We start from the raw sequence: 14,730 nt of genomic DNA, 5'->3' as shown, positions 1-14,730 counted from the left end.
CTTCTACAAATAGATTAGTAAATTAATTGATATGGAACCCCCCGTTTACACACCGCGCTAACCTTTAAATTCTTCGTATTGGAAGGATCTATAAATATTGTGGGCCGGATTTTCGATTTTGAATTGAATTAATAACCGGTCAAGTGTCGCACAATTGCGATACCTTTGTAGAGGTCAGTTATTTAAAATTAGTCTCAAGTGGTAAATTTAGTCCACATGTAGGTGGCAAAAACAAATCGATTAAAATAAAATTTAATTAAACGCTTCTCGTAGCCCTAACGTTTAAAATATTCATAGATAAAAGTCACAAACTGGTTCGGTGAAAAGCGACGTTTTGTGGGTGGTGAATAGGAAAATAGCGTTATTATTAATGATTAGTGGTTTGTTTCTGGAAAGTGTGAATTGTAGTTCGTTTCCAGAGAAAAGGGGTAGTTCACTTCGCACCCCTGTCAGGTGACAGCCAACATTAAACGACTTAGTCAGACCTCTTGTTCTCGGAAATGAACCTACTAAGATATTGATTGTGGGCAAACAGAATCACAATGACGGAATCTGGACAACAACCCCTTCTCAATACATTTTTGACACGCGATTTTGCAGGGGAGCGACAACTTACAGCCAGGGGCTACAGCCCTTCGAAGCTTTAACACATTTTAAGCAAAACAAAAACAATAAAAATAAAATTAAAACAATTTTTCTGTATATGAAATAATAAATAAAGAACTTAAAATAGGAAGTTGCAGCTTTGAAACTATACCTAAGATACTATAATACTACATCTAATACTTAGTAAAAAAAAGGAACTTTTATTTCTTATTGTGCGAATACATAACAATAATAGCGACATTCTTAAAAATGTAGACATAAGTACACAAAACAAATACTATGTACATAAAACTAGCTGAATAAAAAAAGAAGTTTACAAAATATTACACGTAAATAAGGACGTGAAAATAGAAAATTATCTAAATAAGATGACTGTTTGAAAAGTAAATAGGTAACCGACAATTACTTCTCAGGACCGTAATATTTTTTTGTTACCTCAAAATATTTTGACAAATCATACGTATAATTTTCCTGATTTTTAAAGACAACAAAGTTTATCACGATGAGCTATAACGTAAAAAAATAATGAACAGACAACCATTTCTTAAGGCCTTCATATAGAACTTTATTTTCTTTGAGACCATTTAAGTCATGTGTAACAGTATTTTGAACTTTACAGAAACAAAACTTATTATTAAAAGAGCTTTTAAGTTAAAAAAAATTGCAAACCATTAAATAATAGTAAAGGTCACTAATTATTTTTTTTTCAAAATATTTTGCAGAAAACAAACCTTATCATTACGTTCTTTGTCTGTAAAAATACTAAACCGTCAACTATATTTCTTAGAACCTTAATAAAAAAATTGCTTGATTTTTTTAAATTCGTGTAGCAATATTTGTTATTTTTGCAAGAAACAAAAAGAGCCATTGGTTATAAAACAATGGTAAGCTGATACTCAACTTAATAGTTATAGACTTAATAAATTTTTTGTTTTTTCAAAATAGCTTAAGATCATCCGTAATTGTTTTCTGATTGTAAGAAATCTTAATCTTATCTTAATTTTGCAGAAGATTCAAGTTATAAAAACTTTCAACTATAGAAAATTATGAAATAACGAGTTGAAGCCTTAATATATTTTCTTGTTTTCCCAAAATATTTTGGCATAAGCTCATTTTTTAGCGAATCGTACGCAAAATTAGCCTAATTTTGCAGAAACCAAACAACTATCGGACAGTAAAATCAGCACAATTCCTGAACAGTCACTGTGAAGCACACTTAAAAACGACAAAATATGTCAGCAACAAGTTATTAACTTAAGGCTAGACGAAATTACAAAAAAAAAACGAAACAAAAAACTAAAAGAATCTTGAAAATAGCAGTTGAAACTAGGTTTAAAAAGTGAATGACCTTAAAACAAGCAGAAACAAAAAAAATAGTATATCACACAAAAACTAAATTTGCTAACATATGATTTTTTTAGAATTTTTCTCCGTTTCCTTCTAGTCACAATAAACTAATTAATATTGGGCCCGTATTTTTTTTATTACTTATAATGACATTCTCAACAATGTTCAATGTTGTTTTGTCCAAAAATTAAGTAAAAAAATTGGCACTAGCTTAAAAAAGGTTATTAATTGTAATCAAATATTAATACGCGTTTAATTTAACTTTTCTTAAGTTACTTAATTATAATTAGTAATTAGTAAATTCTTAGCGTTCAGTTAAAATTAGGTGCCACTTCTTATTTCCCAAAACTCAAATTAATAGCAATTTTCACATTTTATTACAATTAACAACAATTTTTTTACGTAATTTTTGCACAAAACAACATATGATAGACCTCTTTTAACTCAGAATGTCATTAGAAATATTTTTGTTTTTCTTGTTGAGCTTTGGTTAATGTCACTATTAATGAATATTTTTGTCAAAATAATGTTAATGTTAATGTTAATGCACAGTTTTTTATCAATTCATTATTTTCGTGATTTTGAAGCTTAAACATTTAATTAATAAGTCTTAAAAAACGCTTTGCAATTGATCATCTACCTCTTTCAAGCTAGCAAGTGTCCCTTGAGGTAACACTTCTATGGCTGCACATTACATTTGAATAATCTCACTATCGCTCGTTCGTGCTTTAAACAGTATTGATTATTGATAGCCTTCATTAATAAATTACTATATTAAATGGCTATTTTCTGCCACTTAGTATTAATTAATATGTATTATAAAAAAATTCTAGAAAAATTCAAAAACTTTTAGAGTTATTTTTTTTCCAAAAGCCTGCATCATCAAATTATTTATATTTATACAGGTTGTTTTCAAAATTAACTACAATACAAACTTATGTTTTTTTTTTAATGGAACACCATGTATGTAGTACATAGGGTACATAATGCATTTTTGGATGTAGCATTTAACATTGAGGTTAATTGTTATTATTGAAATAATTTGATTTTTTGACGAAAACACGCATTTAACAAAAATATTACATAAATTCTAATAACCATAGAAACGTAGCATTTTGACCACTTTAAAGAAGAAAGTTCAAACTTTAAGTACAGTAAAACCTCTCAACAAGGGACACCGATAAGGAACCTTTAATTGTCCGTTGAGGAGAGAAAAATAAAAAGTAAATTATTGTTGAAATATAGAGATAACTTGAAAAAAAGTAAGTTAAATATAAAATATTGTACGCAAACGTCGCAACATTACCTTCCGTTTCACTAACATGCTACAATATCACATTACAGAGACACGTAAAACTAAAAATTTCAAATACAAAAAACAAAATAATGGAAATACTTTTGGCGGGTGAAATTAGTTATGGCACCAGTTCACAGTTATATCAATTTGCGAAGTTATGGGGGCATTTCTTCGTTAATTTGTCCGATTTGCAAAAAACGTAGAAACGAGGTTTGGGAAACCCGCCAGTTTATTGCAAATATAATTTAATGAAAGACCAAAGCCAGAAAGGTTGTTTTGTGGGATGTTGGTCCAGCAGTGTCCAAATGAGCGTTTTTGGGGTCGATCGGTCTGTGTCGGGGTGGTGTTGAGTGTTGGATTCCTCGGAAAAGCGGCGTGTTTCCGGCAGTTTAAGGGTGTTGTGCCCCCTCCGCGAGTCGTGATATAAAAGTGTGAGTGGCGAGAAGCGCGTGAGTTTAGTTCGACAGCTAGAACGTAGCGTAGCTGACGGGTGCTGGCGGTGTCGTCGTCGTCGAGTCCGCGGCAATGCAAGTGCCAAGTGCATGTGCAGCAGGTGCATAGTGAAGTGAGTGCGCTACTGATGCCGGCTTAGCCCCCGGCTATGGGCGTCAACTGGGCGGCGGCAGCGGCGTGGACGTTCTTCTACCTGGTGCAGGTGCGCTCCGCCGAGCGGGGCCTCAGCCTCTTCCGCGACCTGGGCCTTAGCGCGGCTCCGGACGTCGCCAAGGTACGTCTCGCACAAGGTCCCGCGGTTCCGGGTCCGGGGAATCCCGGACCAGCCGACCGGAACTCAGATTTTCCACAAGGATTGAGTCTCCCGCCAAAATTGGCCTAGCAAAGCTTAAAATAGAAACGGGAGCAACACTCAATCTGCACAACGTCACACAAACTTATTGTTTTGATACGAGGATCTTACTCGGGGAACTCAACCACTTGTTGCTTTTTCGCAGATCAACATCAGCCACGACGAATACACCAAGATGATGACTCTCTATCTCGATACGAGACAACAACACCATTTCGCCATTCCCGACCTGCTCACATTCTACCCCGGTAAGTCGAAAAGTTCAAAAACTATTCGCTTACAATGTACCCATTACTGCCAATTGTCTTCACTCTTAAACTCATCGTAAACACACAACCACATTCTGGACAGTAAATCATTTTACTACGCGCTTTATCATAAAAAATAATTAAAAAATGACAATTACTCGAAATAAAATGCGATTTTTATTATTTGTTATGTACAACTTGGCGTGACAGTTAAGAGTACAACAGCTACAAAATTGTTATTTTCACACCCTTTTCATTAATGATTTGAGTAGATTTTGTGAACCAAAATGTTAAAACCCAAAAATTTGATCAAAAACACACAATTCAGCGTTCGCCCTATGTAGCTATAGTATATAAATACTTTAGATTTTTATTCTTTTTGCGTGTGAATTTTTTTAGAATTTTCCTTCAATTCCTTAAAATTTAAATTAAATACTAATTAGTTAATATTAAAAAACTGAAACTGAAAATTCAAGTAAACGTAGCAATTTTTTTTGCCCAAAACATCGTAGTTTGTTTCGAAACCATCTTCGAATCGGAGTTGTGACAATCAACCAATGGCCTCGGTTTGAAATTGTTTGTCTTTGCGTTATCTCTGCCTTTTTATTGGTTCTGTAGATCGAAAGGGATAGCTTTTGAGATGGCTCCACCCAATTAAATTCAAGTAATTTAAGCAGTCAAAATATTGCCATTTTATCTTAACTGTGGTGTTGCCTAATTGCCTCGTTCTCACGAGATCAGCTATTTCATTGATTTCGAGCGTTTTTATTGAAAAAAAAACAAACATTTTTTTGACTACTTACATATTTTCGAATGAATGTTCAGATTTAAAAAAAAAATAATTTGTTTTGTTACACCACGCACTGACCATGATAGTTATTAAGTAGGTACAATACTTAAAAGGAGAAAAGCGTTTTTTAGTTTTTAACGAAGGGCTATTAACTTGAAACATTCCAAAAGAATTCAACAAAAATAGCAGTAATTAAAAAAATCCCCAAAATTATTCTGGTTTTACCAGGTTATATACAGTGTGATTTAAATCACCATGTCATCAATTTGTACCTATGATTAGAGACCGAAAATAATAATAAATTAGTTATTAATTAATAATTCCTGTAGCAAAATACTAAAAATATAGTTTTGTTGCAATAATTCTATTAGAAAAACAAACAAAACGAAATGTTTTGTAGAAAACTTAAAATTTTCTGTTGCACAAATAAAAGTCATTAAGAAGTTCACTAACCGTTATTAAACCTAAATATTGTTCTGAAATTGAAATTGCTGGTGTAAAATTCGTCCGTTTTTCTGTAAGAATTCATCTCAACCTAGAAAATAAATTTACTGTACGTCTTAGTTTGTCACTGAATTTTTTTCGACACCTACCCACTATAGTACTTTTTAAAAAAGTTTACTACACAACTGGAAAAAAGAAACACAATAATTGAAACGCATATATTCTTGATAAGAAACCAATATACTCGTACTAAAAGACTGTAAAGCTAAAAAAATTTAAAAACTGAAATACAAGAAGATTAAAGAAACATACGTTTACCACCAGTCAGAATTTGGTCTTACCCAGTATTTTTGGATTTTTTAGATTTTTAGAGAATTTTTATCACTTTCTAATACCGTGGGAATTTGCTGTACCTAATTTTAGACTTTTAAATATTTTTAATTTAATATGATTTTTACACAAACTAACCAACTGATGAAAGTTGTTAAAAACTAACAAGTACACTAAACAACTGAAGAATAAAAAAATTATTAATAAATATTTCGAAAAATAAGCTAACACAGAATACGTAATAAAATATTATTTGTACACTATACTTGCTAAAAAACCCTTTTTGCTTTCACGGTTAAAAAATAAACTTTATTTAAAACAAACATTAATAAGTTGTTTTAAACAAGCACAGGAGTTTTATTTTTCGAAAATTTTGTACTTTCTGGCATAATATGATGAAATTTTTTCCACTGTTCACACAATCCAACTTTTGTTGCGTTTGTAGTTGCCTATGAAAGGGTACAGAACTGCGATTATGAATATTTTTTTTATGTAAAAAAAGGCTTTTTTAAGTTTTTGTCACGAAAGAGTAATTTAGATAACCTCGGAACAATTTAATGGGGTTATTTGTGCTTTTAAAGATCGTTTTTTCATTTTTGTGGGCTTAGAAGACAGTTTGGTAAAAGTTTTTGTTTTGTGAAATTTTAGAAATTCCGTCTGAATGCGCCGCCTCTGTTTGTGACTTGCACCGTCATTATATTCTAATGACGGCTGCAACGGGAATTAATGACATCATCAGAATTGAAGCTCGAAAAAGCACACCTTAATTATTTCACATGTCAGATCAAGATGATGCAAGAATTTGAGTTTTTCACATCGCCATCATTTTTGCCCTTCCCTCCAGCCATCATTCTATGAATCAACTGTGTAGAAACATGGAATTACTGAAGTCCGGAGCAAACTGAAGGTTGAACGATTTTAACTGAAATTATTAAACAGGAAGAAACGGTTATTTTGAAAATTTTCGATTAAACTGCAGACTGGCACGGGCTTTTGTTTGTTTTTCACCGTTTAAATTTTATCTCAAGAATTCGGAGTAATTAGTCTGGTTTTGGAGAAGATAAAAATTTACCTGAGAGCGGCCGCCATACCGGGTGTTCATATTTTCGGAATGATCGAGGTCAATATTTGATTTATTCGACCAATCAGCCAACTATTTATGCCAATAATTTCGCTGTTAATTAGCTCACTTTTACAAATTTCGCGAACGAAACGCTAATACCTGACACCTTCGGAAATTTTATACTGTTTACAAGATCACGCATACAGGGTGTACCAGAAGAGCATTAGCATTTTTGCCCCGTAATAACAATGTAAACACGGCCATAAAAATTTATTGGTTTGTTAAATGCTAATTGGGTGCACCGATCGAATTTCCCAGGCAGGTGTAGCGTTCGAAATTAGCTGGAAAAGTAAGTTTACAAATGCGCCGAGTTATAAAAACACTCCTTAAATCCTTAATGGAATTACGAGTCATTGCTGAAATATTTATGAAATTGCGATTCAAGATGAAGTTGTGGCCCCCACTAAAATTCTTTTATAGTCGCAGCCACCCTACAATTGATTTAGTAAACGAGCAGGTGTACAAAGCACACAAAATCGGGTCGAAGTGCTGGCATTCTTATGAAAATAAAATCATTGGGCATAGGAATGTCAAGACTTGTGTCGAGTGCGTGTTGCATAATTCAGCTAAATTCGAGTTAATGTTATTCGATTTATCGCCTTTTTATTTACTACAAATGCGATTTATGTACCTACACGTTTATAAAGACACTAAAAATATACAAATGTTGGTAGTTTGTCGCGTCACGAGTATTACGTTGGCGGTTCCTCTATAAATAAATCGAAAAATCAAAAATAACTCTTGAATAAATCTGGCGAAGAAGTTTTCGAACCGAAATGACCAAAACACTTTATTAAATTTAATTGGTGTCCTTCAGGCTAATGAGGCGAACAATTATTTGAAAAAAAGAAATCGGCGACATTTTGCCGGTTAATTGAATTCAGCCAAAAAAGCGAGTGAAAGCTCCGACAGGTGTACCAACCCTGAAAAAATCTAAGGTAATTAAAGCTGGCTAAATTTAGCTTAAACCCATTAAAAATGACTGCACTTCCGCCTCCTTTATGTTGGCCGTCCTGCATCTGCAAATCCGTCGTTACTTGTCGTGAGTTGCATTTTGACTTTTCCAATCCTCTGGTCAATAAAATCGCGAATTAATTGAGCTAACTGATAAATATTTTCTAAGGAAATGATCGCGCGCCAAATATTTTGATGATTCATTGCGAAAAAATGCGCGATTTTTCGTATTTTCGAATTATGAACCAGTTTCTGCTAATTATCGTCGTTAAATGAACTTGTCTTCGGAAGAAATACGAGTGGACAGCGACGTGGTTTTAAGGGCAACGGCCACGTGTGTTTATACATAAGAAAACTCAGTTTTTGATTTGATGCCAATGAGTTCAAGATCTGTTATAGATGATATGTTCCGGGGCTCCAAAATGTGCTATTTTTAAAACTTTCCACGAATATTCCCATATAAAGTACGATTTAAATAGGAACCCACAGAATGATTCTTAAAGTAGACCGAAAATAAATAAACGCAGAGCCCACGTCTTGTGAATCACGATTGATACAAGAGAAAAAGTACAAATTATCAACAATATTGGGCAAAAATTCCCCAAAATGACAATGTTTCTATTTTTTAATAAGTATGGTTTTTGCGAATTGAAACACCTATATATTTTCATAGAAACAGTAGTTATATGTCTCTAGGATCCTTAAAACTGTAAAGAACGTTAAATTTTTGGTTTTGATTTTTTAATAACACAATTCGGAACTTGAAACCTTAAACGGTTTCAAAAGGCATTTTAATTGTTTTTTATTAAAAAAATTCATAACTCGAAAACTAAAATCTGTAGAGCAAAATAGCGATTGTTCCAGCGGATTCTACGGTTCATGTTGCGTATGAGGTTCCACAAAATTTTAAATTTTGAAAGTTTTTGTGTCAAATTAAAAATAATAATAATAATAATAATAATAATAATAATAATAATAATAATAATAATAATTTTTAAAATTTGTTGCTTTAACAAAGTTTTATGGACTCTTCTATGCCTTTAGAACCCTCTCGAGTTTTTAAAAGAGCAAAAAAGTTAATTGCTTCGATTTTTTTAAGTTTGGTTGTTCTAATGTTTGTCAAGATATCGCTTGATTTTTAGTTCCCGGAACATTTATTGGGTAATAGCTCTGGAATTATATTAAACGTAACTCTTAAGTTTATTATCGTTGGAAAAATCATTGTTCATTAATAGTTTTAGAGAAGATTGCAAACAAAGCCAAAATAAGTAAAATAAAAAAAATACTTTAAAACTATTGAGAATCTGGCTATTTATTTGACGCCAATCAATTCCCCGGATCATCCTACGTAGGCTTATTACATCAAAATAGTTCCACTCTCAAAACCGATTAAAACCCATCCTATCTTTTTGAAGTGCCGTTTACAAAAAAATAAGACGTTTTTTCTAGTTCATTTAGTTTCGCCGTAATCAGGGTTTACCGTCTCGTAGAGCTTTTTAAACCGGTTCAAATAGAACTTGACATTTTTTGATAACACCAATAGTTTCGTCGAAATCGATGCTTGAAATGTCAAAAAAACAAAATTTCAACATATTTTTGGTGTTTTTCTTGGACACTATAAAAGCAAAAATCAAAAAAGTATCATAATGTGGTTGACATTATCTATCTTGTGAAAACCCGGAGCAGCTCCGTGCAACGGTTCCGACTACAAAGACTTTTTAATTTTTTTTACTGAAAAATTTATATCTCGAAAACTAAATCCATAGAGAAAACGGTTTGTTATAACTCGAAAACTAGAAGTCATAAAGCATAACTGTTTGTTCCAGCGATTTCTACGGTTCGTTTTACGCATTATTACCAGAGTTCTACAAAATTAAAAATTACAAATTTAAAAAAAAAAATTTTTGTACTTATAACGTTTAGAGAGCTTACAAAAAATATTGTACCTAACTTGTTTGTAAAGCATTTTTTCACATTCGCACTTCAAAAAAGGCAACCGCTTCGATTTTTTGTTGTTTGATTTTTCTAATTTTTGGCGAGATTTTGGTCGGTTTTCGGAACATTTATCGGACAATAACTCCGGAACTAGTAGACGTAATAATAACCCATTAAGTTTACTATCGTTGGAAAGCTCTTTTATTTATCTATCTTTGTCAAAAAAGCAAAAAAGATCATTGTTCTGTGACTAACAGTTTTCGAGAAGAATACCTAAAATGATTAAATAATGAATTTTTCGTTTTTTCTAGTGAAGAGGGACTGGTGGCCGCGTCTGAAGTTTCCCATGCGCCCCCAGCGTGTGGAGGTGGAAGGCGCCCAACTCCACGTCCTTGCCCCCGCAACGGGCAACCAAACGTCCCTCCGCGTCCAAGTGACTCAAATTCTGAGTGCGCGACGTCGTCGCGTTATCGAAGAAAAACTGATCCACCTGTCGCCAACTCTGCCAAAATGGTGCGAATTCGAAGTGACAAGTGCAGTGCAATCTTGGCTGAACGGCGAGAGGAACCTAGGTTTAGAGTTAGTTTGCCCCGAGTGTAGAAATAACTACTTGAAGCCGCTGCAAGCCGCTGTTAGTGCTTTAGTGCACCCCGAACACAGACGCTCAAAACGCGCATCCCCTTACCAGTCCCTGCGTCGGACGGACTGCAGGAAGCTGCGGAAGGGGGCCCGGAGGGTCTGCTGCCGGCACGACATGGAAGTGACCTTCTCCAAGCTGCGGTTCATCGAAATGGGGTCCATTGTGCAGCCCAAGTCCTATGACGCGGGGTTCTGCCAGGGACAGTGCCCCCCTAACTTCAACTACGCAACCAACCACTCCCGGATACAGAGTCTCCTGCACCAGATGGAGTGGAAGACAGGGAAGAGGAACCGCAGGGCGGTCCCCAAGGCCTGCTGCGCCCCCTCGAAGCTGGAGCCCCTCGAAATACTGAGGGTTAACCCCAGCGACACCACGAAACTTATCGTGGAGAAATGGGATAATATGCAAGTGGTAGAATGCGCGTGTTCCTAGTACAGACAATGCCAAAGACATTTAGGAAAAATTTACGGGTCAATTTAGCATTTCTGCATCAATTATCAACTCTTAAGTTACTGTGATATTAATTGTATTCTATTTATCGATCATCTCTCAGTTATTTATAATTTCTCATCTAAAGTAGCCTAAAAGTATTATTTTAACTCATCTTTTTATATTTAATTTAATGTTAATGTATTGATGTACTGATGAGTGATGACGTTTACCAGTTTTGCACACTTTAGTTTTATTTCACCCTTCCCTTGACACGAATCGAATTGCCTTTATCACTACTTTCGATTTGTTGTGTTGTAATTCTGATAAGAAAAGCTATAAATAGTGTAACATTTTGCAATGGCGACGAGCCAGGTGAATCAAGAGAAAACTATATTTTTATTTTGTTTACTAAATTTTTCGCATACAAGGGCAGAAACTCAGAACCAAAAAACACAAAAATTAATTCTCTTCGCTTTAACCTTGTTTTTAATTTTTGCAAAAAATAGTCTTCTACTACGGCATCATTTTGCTTTGGAAATTTTAAACCAACAAGCCGCCACTGATAACACTGGTCTGCAAAAAAATAATTTTTCCCTTCTATCCGTAATTATGATTATTATAAATTTCTGAATCAAAAAATAATAACGAAAATTATGTATCACATAAACTTTTTTTGTAATAGATTTTTGTAGAAACCATTGGTCTTACTTGAAAATTTAATGATTGCGACAATCATTTACAACAAACTTTCCAAAATACTTAAAATTATTAAAAAAAAATTCTGTTGTAATTTCTTTCCATTCCACAGTTTTCATTAAAGTTTCAACCAACAAAAATGCTGTCTGACAATCTTCTGGTTATTTCCCGTTGTATTGTCTCTCATTTATCTTGATAAAACATTTCTTCATTTCAACACTTTGTTTTCAATTTTGTTATGTTATTTGTTAAAATCTCAAACTGAGAAAGTAAGTCGTTTGTTAAGGTAGTTTAACTAAAATAAAGCTCTGCTTTCGTGAGAAATTGAAAAACTATAGCATTATAAAGTAAAAACATTAAGAAATTGGAAATCTAAAATTATAAGATAATGAAACCAAGAAGACCTAAAAAATTTAGGAAATTAAGAAACTAAAAAGCTGAAAAATATTGAAAAAAATAAAATTTGTGTGACTGAAATAATAAGAAAGTTTGAGATTGCAAAACTATTAAATTGAAATATCAGATGTTTTTCTACCAAAATGAAATCCTATTTAAATTAGAAAGTTTAAACACAACTTTATAGAAAATAAGTCAATTTAGGAAATCAAGAAAAATAAAATTGTGTCAAATATTGACATTTTTCACGAATCAGAGTTACTTTCAGTTTCAAGAGAAGCCTTAAAAATTACGTGTTATAGAAGTTTCCTAAGATACGGTCTTTATTTATAGGGAGAAAAAAATTTTGGAATATTTTTTTTCAATAAAGTTTTCAGCTTTTTTACCTTCTCATCAACTAAAATCGTTCGGTAGTATAAAAAAGCAAGTAGTATTAGGAATCTGAAATATTTAAAAAAAAGCCGCTCAAATAAATCAATCTGTAGAGGGCAGCACGTCCCGCCCCGAACCGCGCTGTCAGTGTAGAATCCTACATCTGATTTTTTCTAATGTTTATTTATATTTTGTTGTTATAACAAATTTAATTTGTGTTTGACCGCAAAAAACTTTTGTCTCAACTGTATTTTTATTTGCCTACTAGTTTTGTAAAATCATGTTTGAGAAGTGCTGAAGCGTTTGCTTTAAACTGTATAATTTGAGTTTTTCCCTATTTAGGTAAAAAAATAATGATTTGCAATAAAAGTGGGAAAGCCAATGATACATCTTAGGATAATTAACTCCAGGTAAGTGGTGATGATCTGCAAAAATTATATAACATAACCTCACATTATGTAAGCAAGGTAACGATGGTTACTCAACTTTTTTCGAATTAATTTTTCAAAAAAAAAACACTCCATTTTTTTGACTAGTGAATGGTTATGATTATGAAAGTTTGTGGAGGTGGGTAACTGATAAGTGATAATATTTGTCGCCACGATGATAATATTAGAAATATATTTTCTAAATATATATATAACCATACACTAGTCAAAAAAATGGAGTGTTTTTTTTTTGAAAAATTAATTCGAAAAAAGTTGAGTAACCATCGGCTTACATAATATATATTACAGAAATAATATATATATATATATATATTATATATATATATATATATATATATATATATATATATATATATATATATATATATATATATATATATATATATATATATATATATAAACATAAATTTACGTTAAAAATTTATTTAATTTAATAACTTAACTAATTTTCTAATTTAACTATTCCTATGTTGGGGCTCTTAAAATTTAAATATTAATTTAGTTTATATTTAATTGAGTTGCGCCGCTACAGAAACCTGTAATTCAACCAAGGATGGAATAACGGTTCAACTGCAACACACGAGGGGGAACCCTTGTACTGATTTGTGCAAAATATTCTGTGGAAAAAAATAAAACAAAAAAAGGACGGTATTTTGGAACACTCTGTACATCGTTTTTTTAATTTGAATTGACATTTGAAATGTCAGATTGAATTCCTTTATATATATTCTTTTATATTTTCGTTTTTTTTTTTAATTTGAGGCCAATGAGCCAATCAATGCCTAACACAATTTTAAAAATGTAAATGTAAAATGTAGACCCAAAACGACGATCTTTTAAAAATATGGCCTTTTGAAAAAGTGCTACTTAAAAAATGACAAACGCAATAATTATGTTTTTCAGAAAGCAAATTATCTTGATTCCATATTTGTGTTGACCTGTTTTTTTAGCTCAATTTTTAACTTTAGATTTTTTCTTAAAATTGAATGTTCTATCACCTGTTTAAATTTGTAACAATGAAGACGGAACACATTAATTATTATTGTTTTTCTTTTCCATTTGTATGGATTGTATATGTATTGTACTGATTGTATATCAGTTTTATAATTCTTCTCATTTTTTTAGTTTATTTGTATTTCAGGTTTTTAGTTTCTCAGCGTTAATGCTACTTACTTTGAATGTCAGTTTTTGAATGTAACTTTACTTTCTAGGGGGAAATAATAGTTGTATATTAAATTATTTTTTAACGTTGCCTTTTAATTCTGAAGATTCACAAGGACTTACAAAAGCACAACATTATTTTAATGTGGCCATTTTAACAAACGACTTACTTTCTCTCTTTTAAAGTTTAGTAAATAGCATAATAAAATTAGTTAGTGACAAACTAAGACTTACAGTGAGATGAATTCTTACAAAAAAAACTAACGAATTTTACACCAGTAAATTCAAAACAATTTAGGTTCAACGATTATTCTTTATTGCTTTTCTTTGTGCAACAGAAAATTTTAAGTTTTTTCCAAAACATATTTAGTTTTGTTTGCAATAAAAATTGTGTTTTTGGTATTTTTGCTGTAGAAATGAAAAAAAAAATGTATACTAGATTACCATATTTTAACACCTAATTTCTGTTTTTTCGACTTTGTTTGACTTCTAAATAAAGTTTTTAACCTCATAAAAATCCATTTTTTATAAATTTATATCGAATTTATTTTATTACACAAGAATAATAACAACACTCTGTGTCTGTGCAGTTTATAGTTTTTTTGTTGAACAGAGAATGTACATTTATTTATTAATTTTTTTATTTAATTGTGGACAAATGCTTAACTCACTTTAAAAATTGAAATGTAAAACAGGACAATTTTT

The 14,730-nt window shown here is 32.0% G+C and overlaps 2 protein-coding genes across 4 annotated transcripts in view; both read left to right on the top strand.

The window, feature by feature from the left end:
- Window positions 1-3,385: 3,385 nt before the first annotated feature.
- On the top strand, window positions 3,386-11,191 carry mav (maverick). The gene is made up of 3 exons (XM_001811382.4): window positions 3,386-3,977; window positions 4,201-4,303; window positions 10,191-11,191. Exons 1-3 carry the CDS (start codon window positions 3,852-3,854, stop codon window positions 10,949-10,951), a joined length of 990 nt encoding a protein of 329 aa, XP_001811434.1. The 5' UTR covers window positions 3,386-3,851; the 3' UTR covers window positions 10,952-11,191.
- Window positions 11,192-12,613: 1,422 nt separating this feature from the next.
- Window positions 12,614-14,730, top strand: part of Asph (Aspartyl beta-hydroxylase) — a 64,343-nt gene continuing 62,226 nt past the window's right edge. For 2 of the 3 annotated variants that reach the window (XM_064359474.1, XM_064359473.1), the window contains exon 1: window positions 12,614-12,825. The gene's annotated coding sequence lies outside the window, so the exon portion shown is untranslated. The remainder of the gene's footprint in view (window positions 12,826-14,730) is intronic. The other variant, XM_064359475.1, reaches the window with a different exon arrangement.

This window comes from Tribolium castaneum, chromosome 10 (assembly GCF_031307605.1).
Source record: "Tribolium castaneum strain GA2 chromosome 10, icTriCast1.1, whole genome shotgun sequence".
Taxonomy (NCBI): Eukaryota; Metazoa; Arthropoda; class Insecta; order Coleoptera; family Tenebrionidae; genus Tribolium; species Tribolium castaneum.
Note: the sequence above shows the minus strand (reverse complement) of the source record. Positions and strands in the feature narration are given on the sequence as shown.